This window comes from Lithobates pipiens, unplaced genomic scaffold (genome assembly GCF_037356315.1).
Source record: "Lithobates pipiens isolate NorthernLeopardFrog02 unplaced genomic scaffold, aLitPip1_a1.2 Scaffold_18, whole genome shotgun sequence".
NCBI classification, from domain to species: domain Eukaryota; kingdom Metazoa; phylum Chordata; class Amphibia; order Anura; family Ranidae; genus Lithobates; species Lithobates pipiens.
The window spans coordinates 500,702,459-500,727,202 of record NW_027507758.1 but is presented as its reverse complement, the minus strand read 5'-3'; the positions used below and the strand labels follow the sequence as shown (position 1 = coordinate 500,727,202).

The window sequence follows — 24,744 nt, the reverse complement described above, 5'->3', positions numbered from 1 at the left end:
ATCATCCCCTCCCTCCTCATCGCTGTAGCAAACCTGGCAGTATGCTGCAGCTTGTGGAACATGACTGCCAGATTGCTGTGCTTCTTGAGCATCCTCTCTCTCTGCGCTCACGCTACTGCCTTCCTCTAGCTGAGTGTCATCATCAGAGCCCACCAAACACTGGGCATCCTCCTGGAGCATGTACCCAACACTGTGCTCAAAGAGTTCAGGAGACTCCTCAGGAGGACGTGGTGGGTCTAGGGAAGGAGTCACTGATGATGACATTGAGAGGAGGGAAGACGATGCGTTGGCAGCTGCTTTGCTACTACCCTGAGACTGGGTGAGAGAGGATGAGGAGGATGAAGAGGGCTTGGTCATCCACTCTACCAAGTCGTTGGCATGTTGCGGTTCAACATGTCCAGCTGCAGAAAAGAAGGACAAGCATGTCCCATGGCCACGTGCTGATGACAATGCACCGCGTCCACGACCAGCACTGTTGTCTCTAGACACAGAGCCTGCTTGCCCTCTTTTATCGGCTCGCGCCTGTCTGCCTCTCCTTGCTGGCCTTCCAGACATGGTAATGGCCTGAAGGGACTTGGGTAAAACAGTAGTTGGGTAGTTTATATTGTGCTGGAGGCACACAACACCCACTAACTCCTGCAGATGCCTTTTTTATAGAACAGCAGAGTTAAAGGGGTATATACAGATGTATACTGTGCTGTGCTGGAAGCACACACAACTTCCAATAACTCCTGCAGATGACAATTGGGCCCAAATAGAGAACAGCTATGTAGGTGGATTATAGCGGTATGTACTGGGTACAGAGCACGCAGACAGCACGCACTATCTCCTGAGTGACACTACTGACTGCAAGCGCTATTATTAAAGATGGACCACTAGCTATATAGGTGAGGTGAATATCACGGTGTATACTGCGGTCAGGGCACGCAGACAATAACCAGAAAACAGCAGAGTTAAAGGGGTATATACAGATGTATACTGTGCTGTGCTGGAAGCACACACAACTTCCAATAACTCCTGCAGATGGCAATTGGGCTCAAATAGAGAACAGCTATGTAGGTGGATATAGTGGTATGTACTGGGTACAGAGCACGCAGACAGCACGCACTAACACTACTGACTGCAAGCTCTATTATTAAAGCTAGATCACTAGCTATATAGGTGAGGTGAATATAGTGGTGTATACTGCGGTCAGGGCACAGACAGTAAGCACTACACAAGAGCAAGATAGGAAAACAGCCAAAAACGATTGGTGTGTAACTGTGTTGAAGGTACACAGAACACCCACTGCTTCAGATGCTAACTAACTGTGCACTACACAGCCTGAGCTATGATTGGCCACAGGCAGGATGCCTGTGGCCAACCATGGCTCTCCTCGCTGCTGGCGCTGCGATTGGCCAAGCATGCGGGGTCACAGTGCATGCTTGGCCAATCATGAGACAGCAATGCACTGCGCCATCGCAGTGCATTGTGGGCCACACGAATTTTGCCGCGAACGGCCCAAACGTTCGGAATTCGGCGAACGCCCGAACGACCAATGTTTGAGTCGAACTTACGTTCGACTCGAACACGAAGCTCATCCCTACTGACATCCCTTCTGGCTCCTTATCCTGCTTGCTGTTGCTTTACTTGGATCCCTGACTTCTGGCTTGGCTGATTACCCGATCTGGTTATTGAACTCTGGCCTGGCTGACTACTCGGTCCGGTTACTGGACTCTGGGTACGCTTTGAATACACTTTTTCTATTTACCTTTTTATTTTTATTTAATAAACAAGTGTGATTTAATTGTACTTCTGTCTCGGTCTGATTCATGGTTTCTGACAGCCCCTTCATGAGAAGGCTTTAGCATTCTGCTTTGTGGGCTTTCTGCCCCAAGATCCCTTCTGACCCCGGTGCTGCCCTTGGGGACTTTCCTTTGAACCTGATGGTTGAGGCTCTTGAGACTGCCTAGAGGCAGATGCCCCTGGCATAGGAGAGGCAGCACGATAAAAGGAGAAATGTTTGAACCTCTATTTACTGGTAAAAGAGAGCTTTCCCCATTAGAGGTCCTTTGGATGTACTTATCCAGATTGTCTCTAAATAGCCGTACCCCATGAAGGGGAATCAAACTGGCTAAGAGCTTTTTACATGGTGCTTCAGCTGATCAATATTTCAGACACAGAACTCTGCGAGAATGCACTAGTCCAAGCATAAGCCATAAGGCTTAAATGATAGAGTCTTTCATAGCATCTACTGCGAGACATAGTGCGTCAGATACACCAGCCCATTGCCGGGCCTGCTGATCAGGCAGAATTTCAGGTATCTCCACAAACTTCCTTAATGGACTGAGATACACCAATTGCAGCAAGAACCGGCTGCGCTACTGAACTTGCAAAAGACATATTGTCTTTGAAAAAGAAGTTCCAACTTTTTATTTATTGGATCCTTTAACATCAGTGCATTATCCCCCGGACATGTGAGACTCTGCTCACTGAGGTGATTGCAGCATCAATTGCTGGAACCCCCCATTTTCTTCATAGAAATCCTCTTTCATAGATAAAGTGTGGAGAATTTCTTGGGAGGATAATATTCTTTATCCGGATGTTCCCATTCAGAATACATAAGCATTTTTAGTCATGCATGAATAGGAAAAAACATCCCCAGATGGGGGAGGTTCTAATGAACCCAATTAGAGGTAGGTACCTCAAGAGCCTGTGCTGCAGGCAGCAAAAAAGGTTGAATAAGGGAGTACACAAGCAACCTGTCTTGTGATGCTACTCCTTCCATATTAGGATCCTCCGAAGAGGATAAATAAGTATCTTCCAAATATTTGGGAATATCTACCTGATCCCCAGCCTCCTGCACCTCAACAAGAGGGTCCTGAGGACTAGATAGGAATCTGCTATGTTTAGTCCCACTATGGGGAGACTTTCTATGATATATGCAGAGACTGAAGTGTTTTATGCAACAACAGTTTCCCCTGATGGCTTAATCTGACTAGCCGTATCCCTCTCAGAGGAGGATTACATTCTTTTGGAAATGGATTCAGTTTACAGTGAAAACACCATTGACCCTTTAGCGAAGTTCCTGGTCCAATTACCATTCATAACCTGAAGCATAAAGCAGAGGCACTATGCAAACAAATGTACATTGCTAGGCTATAGTTCAGCGCCATTAGCTGCTATTAATCCTAGCCTGGTAAAGTATAATGTGTAAAAGAGAAAAAGCCTGTGTTCACTAACCTGAACAAGCAATCCTCCTGCTCTGTCCCTCCACAGCCAGTAGCGGCTTTCACATATACAGCGCTAAAATCAGCTTCCTCAATGTGTGGCGAATTACAGCTTTTCCGCGTGAGCGGCATCCTGTGGACATGCAGGCATGGCGGGGGGGGGGGGGGGGGGTAAATCCTCTGCTGAGCGGCCTCGGTCTGTCTCTCTTTTTATTTTTTTAAAAAGGAAACTAGTTGGGCATCTTATCCACCGAAGGGAAAAAAACTATTTTTGGGGGCAGAGGAAGAGAAGACCTCCCTTCTTACCAGAGGATCTGTTGCGGCTGGAGGAGAGGAGAATGAAGGCTTCTGCGCTGTTTCCAGCGTCAGGACGGTGAGTGCTCAATACAGCCACCAGTGGTGACACATAGGCATGACAACATTATTCATAGAAGGATAAATTCCTGACAAAATCATCCTTACCTTATCCTCGCAGCAGGGTTTTATCAGAGATAAAGACCCAATCTTCACCCTTCACGGTGGGCTCCGAGACCTTTTAGGAAACCTTCAGGAACCTGGGGTTATCCACAATCCTGGACCTGCCACAGCACCCTGCCAGTAAAAACTTTATGGCCTTACTACCAAAAAGTACTGGATCCCAGGGCCCAGCTCTCACAGAGAAGCGTTTGCAAGCAAAACCTTGTTTCTTCGGACACGAGGCCCGGGTAGCATTCATTTAGCCCATGAAAAGACATCAGAACGGATCCGGTCAGCATGGCTAGCCCCAGCAAGGATTGCTTCCATTGGAGCTCAGCACAGCACATCTTTACTCGTGACCGACACTGGCGAAAAAACTGAGGACTCCCAGTAGTGGGAGGGGTTATATAGGGAGTACACATTTTGTCTTAGGGGCGTGCCAGTGTCCATCACCTATCAGACCTATCAGTGGTCCATAGAACCCACATAGTAACTACTATGGCTCTGTGTCCCCTGATGTAAGAAAAGAAACATATCTTATTCTAATAACTTATTCTACATAAATGAATCCTACTCACAAGTACACATTTTTGTTTTTTGGGGTATTTTTTACATTTTTTTTTGTTTTTGTTTATTTTTTAAACAAAGAGAAAACAAAAACCCCACAATGGGGAGATTTACTAAAGATGGAGCACTTGTTCAATTAAGCTTTGACAATAAAACCTGGAAGCGGATTTGTTTCTATGTAGAGCTGCACCAGATTTTGCACTCTAGTTTTAGTAAATCTGCCCCCGTTTGGGATAGCCATCACATAGCCACTTACTATCCTACCTGAAACTATTTTATTCTAGGAATGTATCCTACCATTTTTGTTCAAAGTTTTTTTTTTTTTTTTGATGATTTATTGATATTTTTGATAAACCGAATTCTTAAGCTGTAACTTACACTAAATCTAAATCCACCTTTTGTTCAAATGTTTACATTTTTGTAAATGTTCTATTCTTCACTTAAAGCTACTGATGTCTTTACGTCTCCTCTGTAGTCTCTGGAAAGGGGAAATAAAATGACATATGACAGGAAGTGGCCGTGTGACACCAATCCCACCTATAAGTATCCTATCCTAATATCTTATCTTACCCAAACCTACCTATCTTAGTCTATATAAACTTATGTTATTCTAATAACATACCCTACATATATAAATCCTACTCTACTAACTTATCCTACATAATCTGCATAATTTATAATGAACACAAAACACACATTTTGTTTTTTTACATTGTTTTCAATTTTTTTTACTTTTTTTGTTTTTATTAGCTTTTTTGTTCACATAAACAGAAACAAATCACACAGTATGGGATAGCTATCACACAGCCACTTACTATCCTACCTGAAATGATCTTATTCTAGAAACTTAACCTATCATTTTCGTTTAGTTATTTTTGGTGATTTACTGATATTTTTGATAAACCTAATTCTAAAACTGTAACTTACATTACAGCTAAATCCACATTTTGTTTAAATATTTACATTTTTTAAATGTTCTGTTCTTCACCTAAAGGGGTTGTATAGGGTAGATTGTTTTTTTTTAAAATAAAAAACATGTTATACTTACCTCCACTGTGCAGTTCGTTTTGCACAGAATGGCTCTGATCCTGCTGTTCTGGGGTCTCACGGAAGCTGTCTCGGTTCCTCTCTGCTAAAGCTAACCCCCTCTGTCAATCTTTTTCCCAAGGGGGTTAGCTTGCAGGCACACTCCCATATCATACAGTTGGCGTCCATAGATGGCAAGTGTATGACTCGGTCACACCCCCCACGTCATTGGATGTGATTGACAGTAGCACGAGCCAATGGCTGCACTTCTATGAATCTATCCAATCAACGGCAAGACTCATTGGAGAAGAGGATGCTAGGGGACGTGCACAGCAGGTAACTGGCTCAGGTAAATAAAACGGGGGGCCCATGACAGCGAGGTATTTTTTTCACCTTATTACATAGGATGCATTAAGGTGAAAAAACATGAACCTTTACAACCCCTTTAAAGCTACTTATGTCTTTATGTCTCCTCTATACTCTCTGGAACTAGAGAGGGGAAAATAAAATGACATGGCATATGACAGGAAGTGGCTGTGTGATGCCAATCCCACCCAAAATGATCCCGATTTAATAACTTATCTTACACAAACTTATCTTACTTATCCTATATAAACATATGTTATTCTAATGATTTATCCTATATAAATTCCCTTCCACAGGCAGTGATTTCAGTGAGGGGCATCGATAATTCCAAAAAACGATTAATCACCTGAACGGCCACAACATACAGGGATATACAATGTAATACTGATATATAATCACACACATAGGTTTGACTTGAGTCTTTTTTCAACCTCACTATGTAACCTCAACGACCACAACATACAGGGGTATACAATGTACTAATAATATATAAGCACACACACAGGTTGGACTGGATGGACTTGTGTCTTTTTCATCCTCACCAACTATGTATCTATGAATTGCAAGTTTTCTTTTTTGTTGATTTTTTTTTTTTAATTCCATTTGTCATTTCCAGCAATTAAAATTTGATGCAGCTGGCATTCCAGCAGCCAATACGCCAGGGAATACTGACAGGTATTCACACCCAGACAACTTGCTTGGAGAGATGTCATACCTTCCCACTAGAATTTCTCTAGAATTAAATCATGGGCACCATACAGTGCTTTAAGGTGTTATTTTATCATGAACGCACCCACATTTCAGAGACTGTAATTAGCTAGGAACAGACTAGTATACACTTATAAATTAATTCATTGCTGGCCTTTACATTTTATTTTTATTTTCAAACATGCTTGAAAAAGTTGCACACTATAATTTAATTCTTGTCTGAAATATAGTTATTTTGTACTTCAGAAAATGGTAGCATAGAATATAGCGGTGCTGCTGTCATTAGGTGAATGTCACATATGCAGATCTCACTCATTAGGTATCTCCCATCTGCTAGTGTGGGAGCTTGGCTGCACACCTGAATAATCACTCTGTCATGTCACTGTCACTTAAGACAAAGCACATTATGCTGCTTACCATAAGGTAAGGCCTGCCGTGTAATTCTTCTTTTATACTGAATAGGAGCCCAAAAGACAACCTGTCTAAGCCATTGTTTGTGTTCTCTCATATGGAAAGACGTTTGTAGCGATCAGCTGGAAATGTTATAATTCTAAATACCTGGGAGAGCTTTGTGGCACAGTCAGGTTGTTTCCTGAGGAGTACCGCACTTCTTTGTTATATAACCGGCATGACAAGGAAACTGTTGTCGTGGAAAGAAATTTGCTATGACGCCTCTATGGCTATACAAAGAAAGCAGCAATCAGTAATGTAGGAGATAATAAGCTGCAAAGGAAGTTTTAGAAAGTAGGCCCTACCCTTTATTCTATTATACAAGTGTAAGTGGTTGTAAACCTCAGACATAAAATCTGAACAAAGCATATCCCTCTATAGCAGTGATGGCAAACCTTTTTGAGTGCCCAAACTGCAACACAAAACCAACTTCTTTATTTCAAAGTTCCAACACTGCAATTCAACTTGAATACTAAGGTTTTAGTTTAGAAAAAAACAACTCATACATTTGTCCAAACTAATTAATATCTTTTGTCTTGAAAGAAAAACACAATAACAGAGCTTTCAATGAGAATCTCAATGAGAATCTCAAATTGACGGATAACATACGGGCAGTTCATCAGGGGATAGAAATGTTCTCAAAAGTCGATATGGCTATACAGGTGGTCCCCTAGTTACAAACATTCGACTTACAAACGACTCCTACTTACAAACGGACAGAGACAACAGGAAGTGAGAGGAAATCTACCCCTAGGAAGGGAAATTCACTCCTGTAAGGAAAAAGGTACCTCCACTGATGCTTCATCCCCAATCTTTGTTTCCACAACACCCCAAAAATTTCAAAATCCGATTGTCATCAGGACAGAAAGTGAGGTGAAATCTTCTAAAGAGGTGCACAGACAGCAAAACAATTGTCACAGGGGATGTTAACCCTTCCCTATGTTTTCCAAAAAGCTTAAAAATAGTTTTTTTGGCTTGAGCTACACTTAAATAATGTACCTGTTATGAATTACAAACAGATTCAACTTAAGAACAAACCTACAGACCCTATATTGTTTGTAACTCAGGGACCTCTTGTACAGAAGTAAAGCCTCAGGGGGAGATTAAAGCCTCGTACAAACACAATCAGATTTTCCGACAGGAAATGTGTGATGATAGGCTGTTGTCGGAAAATCCGACCGTTTGTATGCTCAGACAATCGTTGTTAGATTTTCCATGGACAAATGTTGGATAGCAGGTTTTAAAATTTTCCACAGACAAATGTCTGTTGTCAGATTTTCTGATCGTGTGTACACAAGTAAGTCGGACAAAAGTCCAAAGTACAAACACGCATGCTCGGATGCAAGGACGAGCCAGAAGCGGTCGGTCTTGTAAAGCGTTCGTAATGGAGAATTAACATTCGTAACGTGGCAAATTATGAAATCTCCAAATGCAGCGCATTCTCTTCTTCTTTAACCTCCCTGGCGGTATGATTATTTCAGATTTTTGGTGCTGAAAGCGGTACAATTATTTTGCATGAAAATTTGGGGTTTTATATTGTAGGCCTGTAATTCTTAGGAATAACTCAGACATCACGAGTATGATAAAGTTTGAAAAATTAAATCATAAATTATAATATAATAACTATAAATAATTATACCAAATAATAATATAATAATAATAAAAATGACTCAATGTAATCAAATCAAAAACACTGAAATTTGCTCAGTTGCAGAATTGTCACTGTCATTACTTTTCAGTATTTGATGATGGATCTCCCCACAAATCACTATCGCTCAATTCTGCGAGTGATTACAATTTATTATTGCTGTTTTCTAGCTGGTCTAAAACCACTTTTGATGTAAAGGGACAGTTTTGGTTGCTATGGACAATCTCCAGTTTCCAGGTAGAAAGAACAGTTTTTATATTATAAAACTGCATGCAGGACACTGGAGAAACCACTGGGGACAAAGGGGATGTGAAATAATTACATACAGCAATGTAATCTGTAAGATTACATTATACTGTATGTAATGTATGTGTTTTACTTTTTGAATTTGGCGCTGTTCTCCGTCCCAGTGCGTCGCAACGCTCGCAGGGAATGGAGCCCGGCGATGTGATAGATCGAGCGGAAGACGAGCCGCTCGCAGTGCAGGGACATCGCTAGATCCAGGGGAGAAGTTAAGTAACCTCTTCCTGGATTTAGCGATGCGATCCCGAGTCTGGCTCGGGGTTACCGCTAATGCTACAAAATTTTCACCCCCGAGCCAGACTCGGAAATACCGCAAGGAGGGTTAATGGGATAATAATGAAGCTGCTTTGCTGGTAATACTGATGGAGTTATTGCAAACAAATTTTCAAAGGCTTTTTTCTTCTAGTGATATCAAGAATATTATTATTATGTTGTTTTTTTATTTTTTGTTTTTTTATTTGGCAACTCACCTTTTTTAGACAGATAATATAGTCCAACGTTACTGTGGAACAACAAGGTGCTCTGTGCTGCTGCCTCGTTCCTCATCAGCATGACATGACTTATGACAAGTTTTCCTGACACCAAGAGAAAAATGGTGACAGGGAAGGGCAAAGCTGATTGACGGCCTCAGCTGTGTTCCTGTGTGCTGTGTGAAGGGGGGTGTGTTCCTTTCCCCTCCAATCAGCTCTCAGAGCTCTCCGCCTCCTGCTTTTCAGAGCTGGGAGATCCTGTGTAAATTCTGCATTTCCCATAGATATAGGGGAAAGATGGCTGTAGATAAACAGGTACAACTTATGTAGGATTTGTTTAATTACCTGAGGCCAATCACTTCACTGGGTATACAACCACTTTAAGAATTTTAGAAATGTTGGCGGAGATAAAAGACCTCTGTGTAATTCAGCTATGCTTTCATTAAAGTGGAACTTTAGTCAGAAAGTTAAGTCCTGCTAGCTCACGTCAGGCTTGCCCCTTTTAGAAGTATAACTATGCAAGCATAGCTTTTATATAGCTATGCAAGTTGTCTATACTGTTTAACCACTTGTTGACCGGCCGCAGCACATATACTGCAGCAGGTCGGCTCTATTGAGCAAAAAATCATACCTGAACGTCCGCCAGACAGGGAAGAACACAGTGATCTTATGTTCCTGCTAAGCAGGAACACGGATCTCTGTGTTCATCCAGTGAGTCCATCACCCGCACAGTTAGCAAGCACCCCCTAGGGACACACTTAACCCCTTCCCTGCCAGTATCATTAGTACAGTAACAGTGCATATTTTTTAGTACTGTTCTCTGTAATAATGTCACTGGTTCCCAAAAAGGTGTCAAAAGTGTCAGTTAGGTGTCCGATTTGTCCGCCGCAATCAAAGTCCTGCTAAAAAATCGCTGATCGCCGCCATTACTAGTAAAAAAAAAAAAAAAATTCCATAAAAATATCCCATAGTTTGTAAATCGTTAAATCTAGCGCAAACCAATCAATATACGCTTATTTTTTATTTATTGTTTGTTTTTTTTACCAAAAATATGTGGCAGAATACATATTGGCCAAAATTTATGAAGAAACTTACATTTTGTTATTGGATATGTTTTATAGCAGAAAGTAAAAAAAGCATTGTCAGTTAAAATTAACAGTTAACAGTTAAATGGCCTGGTCATTAAGGGGTTAAAACCTTCCGGGGCTGAGGTGGTTAAAACCAAGTAATACACTGTCTCACTCTGCTCTGCACATGCTCTCTCTTTTGTGCCAAAAATGTAGAGGTTGAGTTGCTGGCAGCCTAAAGATTTACTGCTGCTTAGGGGCTCTAGGCTTCAACAAAAGGTGGCCTTCAACAAGAATAAACTGGAGCAATACTGGAGGCAACTTAAAGGCACATGCTACTTTTGGTTGCACAGTTATTAATGTGGAATGTATGTTCCTTGCTAAAGAACATTTTTTTTTATCAGTTGTTATGGGTTGTTAAAGCTAAACTCCAGGCAAACAACTTTTATTTAAATACAGTCCTCAATAGCCACAAATGATAAAAAAAAAAAAATCAACATTGTGTGCACAAAATGCCTTTTCTAAATCCAGGTATAAAAGTAGCAGTGCTTCATCAATGGGGTGTATATAGCCTGTGCAGACAGCATAGCTGGGGGAGGGGTCACCAACTACAGGCTGCCTGTAGAACACTACAGGAGGGGCAGAGACAAGACCAGTCACCCTGTACAAGGCGAGAGCAGCAATGATTGGTCTATATTTTTTGTTGTAGATGTTCTAAAGATCTGGTCTGTAGATTTAGCTATGTACAGTGAGGGAAAAAAGTATTTGACCCCCTGCTGTTTTTGTTTGCCCACTGACAAATAAATGAGCAGTCTATAATTTTAATGGTAGGTTTATTTTAACAGCGAGAGACAGAACAAAAAAATCCAGTAAACCGCATTTCAAAAAAGTTATCTATTGATTTGCATTTTATTGAGTGAAATAAGTATTCTACCCCTTTGCAAAACATGACTTAGTACTTGGGGACAAAACCCTTATTGCAATCACAGGAGGTAAGACGTTTCTTGTAGTTGGCCACCAGGTTTGCACACATCTCAGGAAGGATTTTGTCCCACTCCTCTTTGCAGCCATTAAGGTTTTGAGGTTGACGTTTGGTAACTCGAACCTTCAGCTCCATCCCCTTTTTTTCTATGGGATTAAGGTCTGGAGACTGGCTAGGCCACTCCAGGATTTTAATGTACTTCTTGAGCCACTCCTTTGTTGCCTTGGCTGTGTGTTTTGGGTCATTGTCATGCTGGAACACCCATCCACGATCCATTTTCAATGCCCTGGCTGAGGGAAGAAGGTTCTCGCCTTATGCATAATGTTTCCACCTCCATGTTTGACGGTGGGGATGGTGTTCTAGGTCATAGGCAGCTTTCCTCCTCCTCCAAACATGGCAAGTTGAGTTGATGCCAAAGGGCTTGATTTTGGTCTCATCTGACCACAACACTTTCACCCAGTTCTCCTTTGAATCATTCAGTTGTTCATTAGCAAACTTCAGACGGGCCCATACATGTGCTTTCTTGAGCAGGGAGACCTTGTGGGTGCTGCAGGATTTCAGTCCTTCATAGTGTAGTGTGTTACCAATTGTTTTCTTGGGGACTGTGGTCCCAGCTGCCTTGAGATCATTGACAAGACTCTCCCGTGTAGTTCTGAGGGCTGATTCCTCACCATTCTCATGATCATTGAGGTGAGATCTTGCATGACACCGCAGTCCGAAGGAGATTGACAGTTATTTTGTGTTTCTTCCATTTGCAAATTAATAACACCAACTGTTGTCACCCTCTCACCAAGCTGCTTGGCCATGGTCTTGTAGCCCATTCCAGCCTTGTGTAGGTCTACAATCTTGTCCCTGACATCCTTGGTTAGCTCTTTGGTCTTGGCCATGGTGGAGAGATTAGAATCTGATTGATTGCTTCTGTGGACAGGCGTCTTTTATACTGGCAACAATCTGAGATTAGGAGCACTCCCTTTAAGCATCAAACAAGGAAGACGCCACTAGAGACGAGCAGTCACTAGAGTCCGAATGCGCTGGTTGCAAGCCGCAACCTTCCACCGATAGTAGGAAGAAAAGAACCGGCTGCACAGCACAGGAATGTTCCAACAATTTTATTCCAAAAAAATAGCAATAAGCAGCCAACAAAGACAGTCTGAACCCAGGAGGTGACGTGAAATAAATTTTGAAATAAAATTGTTGAAACGTTCCTGTGGTACCTTTAAGCGAGTGCTCCTTATCTCAGCTCGTTACCTGAATAGAAGACACCTGGGAGGCAACAATCTTGCTGATTGATAGCTGATCAAATACTTATTTCACTATTAAAATGAAAATCAATTTATAACTTTTTTTAAATGCATTTTTCTGGATATTTTTGTTATTCTGTCTCTCACTGTTAAAATAAACCTACCATTAAAATTATAGACTGATCATTTCTTTGTCATTGGGCAAATGTACAAAATCAGCAGGGGATAAAATACTTTTCTCCCTCACTGTATCCTGGAATAATCAGAAAATGTGGTGGGAGTTAGGGAATGACAGAAGAGAAGGAGGATGGGCGTACTATCTACAGCTTGGATACTTCTATTTTAATTTAGCAGGGCTGCTTTATGTACCTGCAGATACACTTGTGGAAGTGGTGGGCCTCCAAACCTGGCACATTTATTAAGTGTCACCTGCGATATTTTATATTTGCTCATGATAGTGGCTTTAATACGACAGTCAGAGGCTGTACACTGAACCAGAAGTATCATACTATGTTTGTCTTTTTTGCTGCAATAGGTGCTGGTTAATGAAAATCTGAGCTGGAAGATTGTCTCCTCTCTTATATTAGGGTCACTACAGCTTGGCACAAACCTGGTGCATTCTGCTGCCACCAGTTGGGGGGATAACTTGGCTAAGGGATGCTATCAGAAATACATTTTAAACTTTTTTTCTTCTTTTTAAAACAGACATGAAATACATATGTAAATACATAAATAAATATTTAAAGAGTAACTCCTCTTTTGTTGAAAAAAAGAACACTCCCCTCTGGGTGATCAATGTACATTGCAGAGATTTTAATAAACTACTTTGATGCACATTCCTACCTTTTGTTATTCTGAAGAAATCATTGTTTGTTTGTCGGTGTCCACGTGCGAACTAAATCTTTATGCGAGTGGTTTTATAATTATCAATCAGTTGCTGCACCTGCACGGCTCTAATGAGGAAAGCTGTAAGCCCTTGTACACACGGTCGGACATTCTGACAACAAAATCCATCGGATTTTGTCCGAAACTTGTGTTGCATACACACAGTCGGACAAAGTTGTCAGAAAATCAATCGTACGTAACGTGACAACGTTATCTCGTTACGACGGGACTACATTCAGGCTAGTAGCCAATAGCTTTGGTCTAGGAATTTGATCTGAGCATGCATGGCACTTTGTCCGATCGGAATTCTCTACACACAATCGGACAAAATCCGATCGGATCATGTTGTCGGAAAGTTTTATAGCCCAGCTCTAAAACTTTGTCCGTCGGATATTCCGACGGAAACAGTCCGATAGAGCCCACACACAGTTGGATTATCCGACAACACGGTCCGATCGGACATTTTCCGTCGGAATGTCCGACCGTGTGTACAAGGGCTTAGGTCTGCATCTCTTTAGAAGTGATTTCCCTTTAAGAGTTTCACATCAAACATTTCATTTTTATTGCTCAAAATCTGATCTGTATCTTAGGTGCAGAATTTGGGGAAAATCAGTGAGCCAATAACACAAGCAGGAAATTACATTTCTGAGGGGCATTCTGTACACCATCTGTACAGAACACCTCTAGGTAGCCATATTGCTTTGCATTTTACATGAAGTACAGTACTGCAGATTGAAAAGGAAAGGTCATTTTTAGGCCCCTTTCACACTGGGGCGGTTTTCAGGCGTAACAGTGCTAAAAATAGCGCCTGTGTAGCGCCTGAAAAAAAACGGCCCCTTTCACTCCAGTGTGAAAGCCGGAGGGCTTTCACAATGGAGCGGTGCGCTGGCAGGACAGTGAAAAAAGTCCTGCTAGCCGCATCTTTGGAGCGGTGAAGGAGCGATGTATTCACCGTTCCTAAAGTGCTCCTACCCATTGAAATCAATGGGACAGCGCGGCAATACCACCGGCAAAGCGTGTGCAAATGCCTGTCTTAGACAGGTATCTGCACCCCTCTCCCCCCTGAAAGGTGTCAAATGTGACACCGGAGGGGGGGAGGGTTCTGAAAAGCAGAGGTTTAATTTTTGTGTGAAGCTCCGCTTTAATAACATTCAATTACAATATGACTTGTGTTGCAATTGTATAGGCTATATTCTTTTTTTTTTTTATTTGCTAATTTTCTTCCCATGAAAGTGAAGTTACCCTTTAACCATAGCGCCATGCAATATACATATATATCGATATACTGGTAAGAGAGAAATGTAGGGGAAAAAAAACAACAAAAACTGTAAAAACATTTTTAATCAAATTGAGGCAATAAGATTTCAAGCAATACAAAAACCACACACAATCATTATAAAATTCCTATACAGAACATGGGGGAGAACAGTCATCAAACCCACTGCTTAGTCCAGACAAAACCTAACATCAGTGGAAGATCATGGGAAAAGGAAAGGTGGACGGTTTCCTTAACAATATAACATACAGTCCCTATATTACCAGGGATGCCTTATACACATATAGAAATTGTAACTGGACAGTTTTCATTAACAAAAAACTAAGGTGTATGGCTTAATATAAAGATAAAGTAATAATTCTTTAATTGACATTACTATTTAGAGTAGATTGTGAGTATGTCACAGAAGGGGTGCATCAGTCTGATAATCAGCCATGACATTTTAAGGCTATTGGATCTTCAATGCAATGAGTGATTTTTAGTAATACAATCCATTCTGTCATATTCACTAATCACAGTGAATCTTGTGTTATGTGCAACAGAGAAATTCCACCCAAAACTGGTATACACTGTATGACTATACCAGGGGTCTCCAAACTTTCTAAGAAAAGGGCCAGTTTGAGGTCCTTCAGGTTTTAAGGGGGCTGGACTGTGGCCAATGGGAGTAGAAAATTCCTCAACATCAGTGCCCCATCATTGGTTTTAATAAGAGTGATAGCAGCCCAATGTTAGTATCAATAGAAGAATAGTGCCCCATTGATGGTGTCAATAGTGGGAATGGTGCCCCATTATTGGTGTCAGTTGGTGAAATAGTGCCCGCAGGGCCAGATATAGGCAAGCAAGGGGCCAAATCCAGCCCCTGAGCCGCAGTTTGGAGACCACTGGTCTATACCTTTACCGATCCTAATAGTTTCTGTCTCAACCATTTTTCCAAAAGAAAGTTCCATTCTTTTACAGCTGTTCTGTAACACATCCCTATATAATGGAATTATTTAGATCAACAATAACTGCAGCAGTTGAATGGAAATTGGGATTCAGTGTAGACAAAAATAACTGGTAACCACAGCAAGCAGAAATATCACTAATAAGTGGAGTTGCATTTTAAAAATCGGTCTAATTATACCAAAATGAACAATCCAACTCGCTTGACCTGACACTGATATCTTTTTTTCTCAGTGAGTGATCTCTCTTCGCCTGTGTGTATTGATTGCCTAACATATTTGTATCTTGGGATAATCTCTCAATATATGGTGGGCTAAAATGGTCATTCCACTTATAAGTGAGTTTGCTGGAACATTCAATAACTCATGGGATCATTTTATCTTTCAGGGATGCACTCAGTGGTCTCCTCCACACACTTATGCTCTGTCACAGTGCATTAACAAACACATGTGGTATGTCACATGCCTTGCGTTTAGGCAGCGTATTCATTGCCAACACACAGCAACATAAGAAAAAGCAAAACTGAACTTTTTTTTTGTAGTGCACTGCAGTACAGCTCTGTTAGACCCTCCTTTACTTTTTCGCTGTAGTGCCAATCGATTTGAATGGCCTGTTGCTACAACAATACAGAATGAAGCCAGTGTGTTTGGCATATGATCAATTCCAGTTACTGTGAGGACACATAGGAAACAATTGTTTTCTATGTGTTCCATTCACACCACAATGCTGGTGTGTGTGATGTGTATGTAGTGCGAAGCAGTGCTGGCGCGCTGCATTTGAGTGTTGAAGGCACTGCAGCACAACATAGCACAGTGCAAAGACTTGAATGGAATGTAAAGCTGGACATACAATTTTCTTGTACAATTTTCCTTTAGATTTACCAAAACCATATATGAGGTCAAAACACTTTCAATGTGTATACAGTCACGCAGGCCCTTGCACTACATAGTTGAAGGTAAATCTAAAGTAATTTGAACAAGAATTGTATAATGTATGGCCAGCTTTAGTTTGTACGCTTTCAAAATAATACGGTAATAGAAAAAATGGACAATGCACATCACATTCTGCTTTAAATGTGCGGCTAGTGTGAACAGGCCCTTAAACTTTTGCATATGAAATCCCTCTCTTCCTGTGACAAACCAGGCGCAATGCCCTCTCCTAATGCTTTTTTCGGAACATAAATCTAAATTGTGTCATACTAGGACTGGTGATGGCAAACTTCTGCAATGAAACTGGGAACATTTCCAAATGTAATGAGCTAGTGTGCGATTCAACTCGCCTCCATCTACTATAAGAACACAAATATCAGTTTTTGGTGAAATTGCTCCAAGGCGGTGCAAGACTGCTGTGTTCCTTTAAGTAAACCTTTCCCTTTTTGTAGCAGAATGTCTCCCAGCATTTACTTTAGGATTCAGGGAACTTACACCAAAAGCTTACATATAAAAAAAATAAAAAATTGCTCACCCGCTGTTTCCGAAGTAATCTAACCCTACATTTTAGTGCAAATCATTCATAGGAGTGGTATTTCCCCCTAATACTCAGCAAAGATGGATACATTTAACGTTTTACACATATACCAAGGAACTGGATCCTGTAAAGCAGATTTTCATGATGCATAAGCTTCTGTTGATGATTCCCTGAAAAACTCTAGTTGCCTGGCTGTCACAGTGATAGTCATTGCCCTGGAATAAGCATGCAACAGGTGAAGAACTCCTAATCTGCACACTTGTTCTGTGTCAGTAACTCAGGAAGTATTAAAGTGGATGTAAACCCACTCTCGTCCTTTCTAAACTACTGCAATATTGGTTATCTAGAAGGATATACATGCCTCCTGCATGTATCTTTACCTGTCAAATGTCTCCCCTCTGTCTGTTATGAGACCTGAAAAACTGCAGATTTTGTGGGTGGGTCTGTTTTCCAGGGCTCAGTGGGCGGAGTCGTGATGTCAGTAGACTCCCTGCCCACCTCTACACTCCCCTTATAAACATGCATTTTGTCCTGTGTATTTCTTACACTGAACTTCTGCTATGATCACTAACATCCAGTCAAAACCAAGAAAAGTCCCCACATGACTTCAGCATTACAAATCATGCTGAGGTGTGGAACAGCAAATCCTTGCAGAGCAGCAGAAGAAAGGAGTGGGGGAGGGAATTAAAACAAAATGCATTTCTCTTAGGCGAATGCACGACATATGTAAATCACCTGTCACTCACAACAAGGGGGAGGATTTGACAACCTTTTTCTCTGTCAAGATTTACTTAACTGAACAATAAAAGAGGATTTCTCAGAGCTGGATTAACTATTTGTGGCAAGACTTGGCTCAAATGATAGGAAATCGTATACAGTACAGCAGGGATATGCAATTAGTGGACCTCCAGCTGTTGTTAAACTACAAATCCCATGATACCTCTGTCTCTGGGTGTAATGCTTGTGGCTCTCAGAGTCTTGCTATGCCTCATGGGAATTGAAGTTCTGCAACAGCTGGAGGTCCGCTAATTGCATATGCCTGCAGTACAGTATGACATAAAAAAAAAATTGGGTTTACATCCACTTTAAATATCACAGGATTAGCATTCTAGCCAGGCAACCGGTATTTTAAGGAATGTGGTTGGCAACAGCAGCATACAAATCTCACAATAGGTTACCTACTAATATGCAGGGTGCTGGTATGAACCTGTCCTTATGGAAATATTAGTTCCCTGCCTGTCATGCTTTGGCATCACTGATCCAAAATATGCATAGAGATGAGGAATATGCATGCTTGTTCCAGGTCAGTGACTCAAAAGTACTGAAGACAGGCAATGGCAGCCCTATACTTTTCTCATGACAGGTATACTTTTAGATGCCTTTACCTTTCCAGCTTTAACTTTCAGTTCCATGGAAACTGGCACACATTTGTTCTCAAGACTTTAGAAGAAAACCTCTGAGCCATGAAAGCCTATTCCTAGACCTCCTCAGAGTGCCATTATAAACAGGGCCAGCTTCATGTGACAACAACTCAGTGAATTCCATTACAAGACGTCCCATTTCAAAAAATGGCTCAACTTCTAGAGAAACATTAACGAATTAGCAGTGTAAAAGACAAGCACTGGCAGGGGACAGCTCCCGGGAACCAGCAGCTAATGCTGCACACTGATGAGGAGTCGCTGTCAGGGACTGGCATTGCCATGGCCTCTAAATTGGGACAGATCAGGCAAAACTGAAGAAAAACCTCAAAGCAGGTAGTCATACAGAGGTGCTCCTTTATGAATGTTGGAATCCCAAGTATCAGTTTCCTATTGTTCTGAGACCCCAAAGATATTGCTCCCAATAGAAAAAATAAAATAAAAACACATTATACTAAACTGTGGGCCCCAAAATTGATAAGACCCCATTTTGGCCCCTTACAAACAGGTTTTGCACCTCTGACATAGAGGAAGAAAGGTGCCGAATACAATAAAACACGCATATTTTTTGCTATAACCAAGGCTCTTCTTTTATAAGGCTCAACAAGTATCAATACACGCTGTCTGAAATCTATAACTCCTTCATCTACAGATGTGTTCTTTATAGGGAACACAATAAAAAGACGTCTGGCATCAACACACAAGCAGTCCACTCTTTAAACATGGCATGTTCCATACAGCTATTTCATTCACAAGTATGCAATCTTTTCCCTGATTAAGGCTGGGTTCATACCAATTCACAGAACATTTGAAAACATGTTGTTTTCCATGGGTATGGTTCACATATGTGTGTTGCATCCGCACTGCACAAAATTTGTGTACGATGCAAATTGCAGGCACGTTATCTTCAATGGGAACACATCTGATTCACAGATGTGTTCCGTTCTGAACATGAATGCTGTCTCTCTCCTCACTACACCTCCCCCTCTCCCTGGTCAGCTGATCCATAGCTACAACAGAGAGGAACCGCTAAATGAATACTTTTTTTCTTTGCAGGGAAACCAGAGCTGCAATTCGCACCAGACTAGTGCGAATCCAGCCTAACTGTTTTTTTTAACCACTTGCTGTACATTCTAGGTCTTGTTTATAAATTTGTCTGAAAGAACAACTGTCTGTGTTGCCCCTCAGCAAGCATTTTTTATTTATTAACTTGTAAAGTGCAAACCAAAACTATTGACTTGAATCCATTTTGAATTCATTGTTTGTTTATATACAATAAACTCCCCTAGGGGCTCATTTACACTGATGTGCTAAAACATATTATGGTTGCCCATAACAAAGATGTTTCCATCTCAGCGCTGTAGTAGAGTTTGCATGGAAACTGATGCATTGGCCACAGGACTATCCACTCCAAATATTAACTTAAATATGCATTTGATGTTGGCTCAGACTTTAATGTTTGGAATGTCAAACTCTGCTTATTCCAATAAACATTTTCCTAATTAAAAAAAAAATAATTGCATTTGAAATGTACATCAAAACACAACGACAATGGTAATGCCTGTTGATGCACGTCAACATTCCTACCTAACGCTACAAAAAATAAGAAGAATGGATAGATCTAAATGGGAATTTGGCCTGTAACAATACATATACAGTACATTGTCTGCAACCACATCCTATTCTGTGGGCCCCGGACAGACCAGCCATCATTCACGATGCAGTGTGATCCGACAGTGAACCCTCCCATCACATTGCTTTAATTAGAGGAACTTGCTCTCAACTGATGGGAATCCATCTATAACATTGGGTGAAGGTACTGCTGCAGTACACCACCACAACTTAATCTATATATTTATCTGAAACTGACTGCTATTCTCACTCGAGTCCTGCTTTAATTGTTTCCCAATCAAGGTCTCAGCCTGATTGGCTATTACAGAGAAAAACAATTCGAATTCAATTTCTAATGCAGATCATCGGGGCCCATTACAACAGTTTGACATGCTTTTATGCAATGGATTGCCCAGCTGATCACTGGGTGCTTTTATTCAGTTGTATGGTTATTTACAGATCCCAGTTCCTACACAATATGGCTGTTTGAAGCAGATGTATAAGATCTGCCATTGAGTTATGACAATATGGCTTACATAGAGTATATCTTTAGTCCCTGATCAATTAGTTATAGGCATATAGCCAACCTAGGCCCTGTCAGCAGGAATACAAAGGTGTCTAGTTCAATGAGCACCTCTAATCATTTTGCAGCACTAAAGTCCAGCCATATGGCTATGCACACAATTGAAATACATGTATGTGACTGTTTTACTAGCCAAAAAGATGTGGAACCCTCTTTTGGCTTGCTTGTGATTTTAAAATTCATGTCACACTTAATAATTAAAAGGTGACACTATTCAATGCTTAATTCTCTAGATTTACCTGTGACAACTCTGCATCTCAGCCAGCTAATTGGACTATAGATGATTATCACCATAGTCATTAAGTCCTCCCTGGGTTACCCCCCTCACTGGCAAATAATACTGTCTTGTCCATAAAATGAAGATCCCAGGCTGAAAGAATGATTGCATTTTGAATTGAAGGTTTTGGGGGGTGGGGGTTGTCAGGATAAGTACAAACCTAAATGTATTTTTGCAACCCTGATAATACATAAAGTGCTGCACACCATCATTTATAGCAGGTATTCCACGCTACAAGGAGTTGATCTGCCAACGGGTGGTCACTGGCTTTGCCCCATTCGCTCTGAATGCACAGTGAAACTATTGCGTACAGGAGTCCTAACTGCATTTATCAATATAGCACTTTTAATAAAACAAACCGTGGATCCAAAACTTAGTTATACTTACATACAGGAAAGCAGAATCCCTCAGTGGCTTTGTAAACCTCTCAAGGGCACCATTTCAGATCAGGTTAGATACCAATCTGCCCTAGACACATTTCCTGGATTTTTCTGTATAAGGATCTGCTTTACCATGTGTGCAACAAAAATCAAGCAAGGGGTATAAACCCCTCATAATGGATACAGAAGGTGTGTGTATTAGGAAACGTCAGTCTCTAGCAGACAGGGGATATCCATATGTGGCATCTGAACTAAAATGTCCTCTGGGTGATCTGTCCCTTAAAGAAAAGCCTGTCATATGGGAAGCACTGAATATGCCACTGAGGACCTATCCTGAAACTGCTAGTTGTTTAGATAGTAATGCTGACCCTGACATCCATATTTTGAGTCAGTTATCCAAATAAGGGTATTTGTCTTTTCACTGACAAAAACAGCGTGGCATCTAGGATTTTTGGGAACTCAGCACTGCTGGCTCCCATATTTCTATTTGATATTTTAGATTCCTAAAACAAAGTAAAGCTCAACTTCAAAACCTCTCTAGCAACAAACAGGTCGCATTTGTTACCTTGCAAAATACCTATCTCGCATTTCTTCTTAAAATGTTTGCCGAGTAATGTAACACCATTGGACGCAAAGCAATGGTCTTGGAAAAGTCAGCATAATACAGAATCTTATATTGTGTACCGAGATGTCAGCCTTCTTTACATTAGATGGATGTGTGGGACTAGAATATTACCCTGCATCTACAATAAACTGGTGTACATAAGATGACTAGTAGCACAGAATGCAATCATTTTGGCCAGACAACAATACAAAACAGCCATTTTGTCTGCCGACTCAATATTCCTGACAGTGCACAACATTGCATCTGGTTTGCGGTCTCACTGGTTCCACCAATCGTAGCTTCATTTTTAAATGTCCAAAAAAAATTCTCTTTTTCTAGTGCATCATCCTTTACAACAATGAAAGGGGTTGGAAGCAAAATCAGAATGATTGCTCACTAAAGCGGTGTGGCAGGAAGAAATTTCAGCAAATCCCTGGGCCTGGGGTCTACTACGATGCCTGAGCATCATAAGGAAGGAAAAACTTGTGCCACCTCTGGGCTCCTGTAAAAGCAGCACAACTGCGCCACCTGTAAAAACATTGATAAAGCTGTATCAGCAAACCTTTGGATCTGAAAGCACAGTGTGGTGCTAAGCAATGAGCTACGTTGAAGTAATTAGAAAAGTTTTCTTTGTTTAGTAAAATCAAAAGTACAGAAATGATAAAAAATAGAAAAAAAATAAAAGAATGTGGATTACAAAATCCATAGTTGCAAAGTCCTAAAGACAACAAGACTGACAGACAAATACTTAAAGGATAAGTTCCCCTTTTATAACATGTTACACTCATCTTCAGGGTGTAACATGTTACAAATGCACCGCACCCCCCTCGATCCTCTGTTTTGGCAGCGAGAGGGGAATCTCGCAACTCCCCCCCCCCACTCGCTGCCACTATCTAAAGACAGCACATGCGATGGGAGGTTGCATCCTTTATATAAAGACTTCTGTGAATGGATGGACTATGACTACCGACAGCCTTTGTGGCTGTTAGCTTGCAGTTCTCAATGAACTACCACAGCACTGTTGAGCACTCTAGGTAGTTCATTGATTCTTCCGGTCAGTGTAATACTGCCTGCCCCTATTGAAAGTATGGGCAGACAGTTTACACTGACAGTCTGCAGGAGACCTGCATGGCATAAGCAATTTGCTGATCACTGACCCAATGCTTTCCAGGCTCCTAAAACAAAAAAAATTGTAAAAGCACAATTTTTATCTGCAAAAAAAATGTGCATTGTTTTTGGTTAAAAGGGGAACTTAAACTTAAAAAAAAGGGCATGTTATGAGGTAAAAAAAATATATACCCCCTCAGGTCTATTGCGTTTCATAAAGAATGAGAAGAGAAAGTGATATCACAGGAAGGGTAGGGCATTATGTACCGGTAACTGTAAAGTAGTAACCTGAACAGCTATCTCGAAGAAATATAAGGTAATTAAAAGATAAGAGTTGGGGACACCCCAGGAGGGAAAGTATGATGCAAATTTAGGTGAGTGGTTTGAACAACTAACATCAAGAAATAGGGGGGGTAACATAACAGGACTCATTCACAATCCCTGATTGTGTGCTCATATTAAACCATTAACATAAACGTTGTAAGCAGTATGCACCCGGCAACGCAGATAGAAAAAAATTTAGAGGTTAATGTTGCTTTTGGAACATCACTATGGCCACAGTATACATCTGTAGTATTTGGGCATATAGCACAATGATAAAATACAGAAAATCATTTCATTCTGTGTACCTTTTAATATTAACACTATATCAATAGTCTCAGTGGTTTAATCACTCATATCAGATGCCATACATTCCCAGGAATGCATGTTCTTTCTTCATTGTTTTCATAGTATCCCAAAGATATGGCTAAATGTTAAAAGGAATTTGTCATCAAGCTAAATACCTATGTAACGAGCCCGAGATGCCATTAGGTGGCTTTCTGGCTGCAGGCTAGTTCCAGGACACGTCCCTCACTCATCGTGACGATGAATAGATATTTCCCTGGCCATGACCTAGAACACAGCCTGGAAGTCAAACGACGTCAGTCTTGATGGTTAATTCCCTTTACCAACCTCCAAAAAAAAATAAAAAATCAGGTCACACCCAAAATATTAATAACCCCCTAAAGCTTAGCTTATCAAACCATTCAGCAGTTCTGCAGACATTCCTTAAAATCAACATAGGTAAACAAATTACAATAATCTCAAAATTTCCACAAAAAAAAAAAAAAGTCTATGTTCCAGCAGACATCCGTAGATCATAATTCCACATGTGACTTGTGTTCTGCAAGAGTAAAAAAAGAAAAAGATGTCAGTGATATACACAGAGAACAATCACCAGAAACTGTCATCTGGAAGCAGTACAACAAATATTCAAAGACAAGTGTAATATGTCACAGGTTTTGCTGTACTGGAACTCTGGGCCATATGCTAAATTATCTTTCTGTGGCAGGTTTATCATCAGATGGCACTCAAGCAGATTTACACCTGACAGGTACAATTACATGAAAGTGCCGTTAGCAAGCTGTCAGCACTCGATCCTCGTTAATCAAGCTTAGGGCCTATAATGAGCTGCTTCTTGTGAACCAAACACTACCAGAATCTTGCTGTCTATCCTCCACTAGTTTATTCTGATGTCCGGGAATATGTACCAGTTTCCTTCTCTTCGCCGTCTTATTTTTTTGCCTAAAACAAACACTAGTGTATTTTGTTTCATAGACTACCTGTCCTGAGTCGGGATACAAAAGATGTTTTCATGCCATGGAAAGGATTGCTTTTCAGAATTGAAACTCATAGGTTTGCAATTTTTTTGCCGAGGAA

At 40.9% G+C, this 24,744-nt stretch overlaps 1 protein-coding gene across 3 annotated transcripts in view; it reads right to left on the bottom strand.

The window, feature by feature from the left end:
- Positions 1-14,701: 14,701 nt before the first annotated feature.
- Positions 14,702-24,744, bottom strand: part of UGGT1 (UDP-glucose glycoprotein glucosyltransferase 1) — a 156,235-nt gene continuing 146,192 nt past the window's right edge. For all 3 annotated transcript variants that reach the window (XM_077488664.1, XM_077488666.1, XM_077488665.1), the window contains one exon: positions 14,702-24,208. In XM_077488664.1, the coding sequence (XP_077344790.1) occupies positions 24,183-24,208 (26 nt within the window). In that variant the 3' untranslated portion in view covers positions 14,702-24,182. The remainder of the gene's footprint in view (positions 24,209-24,744) is intronic.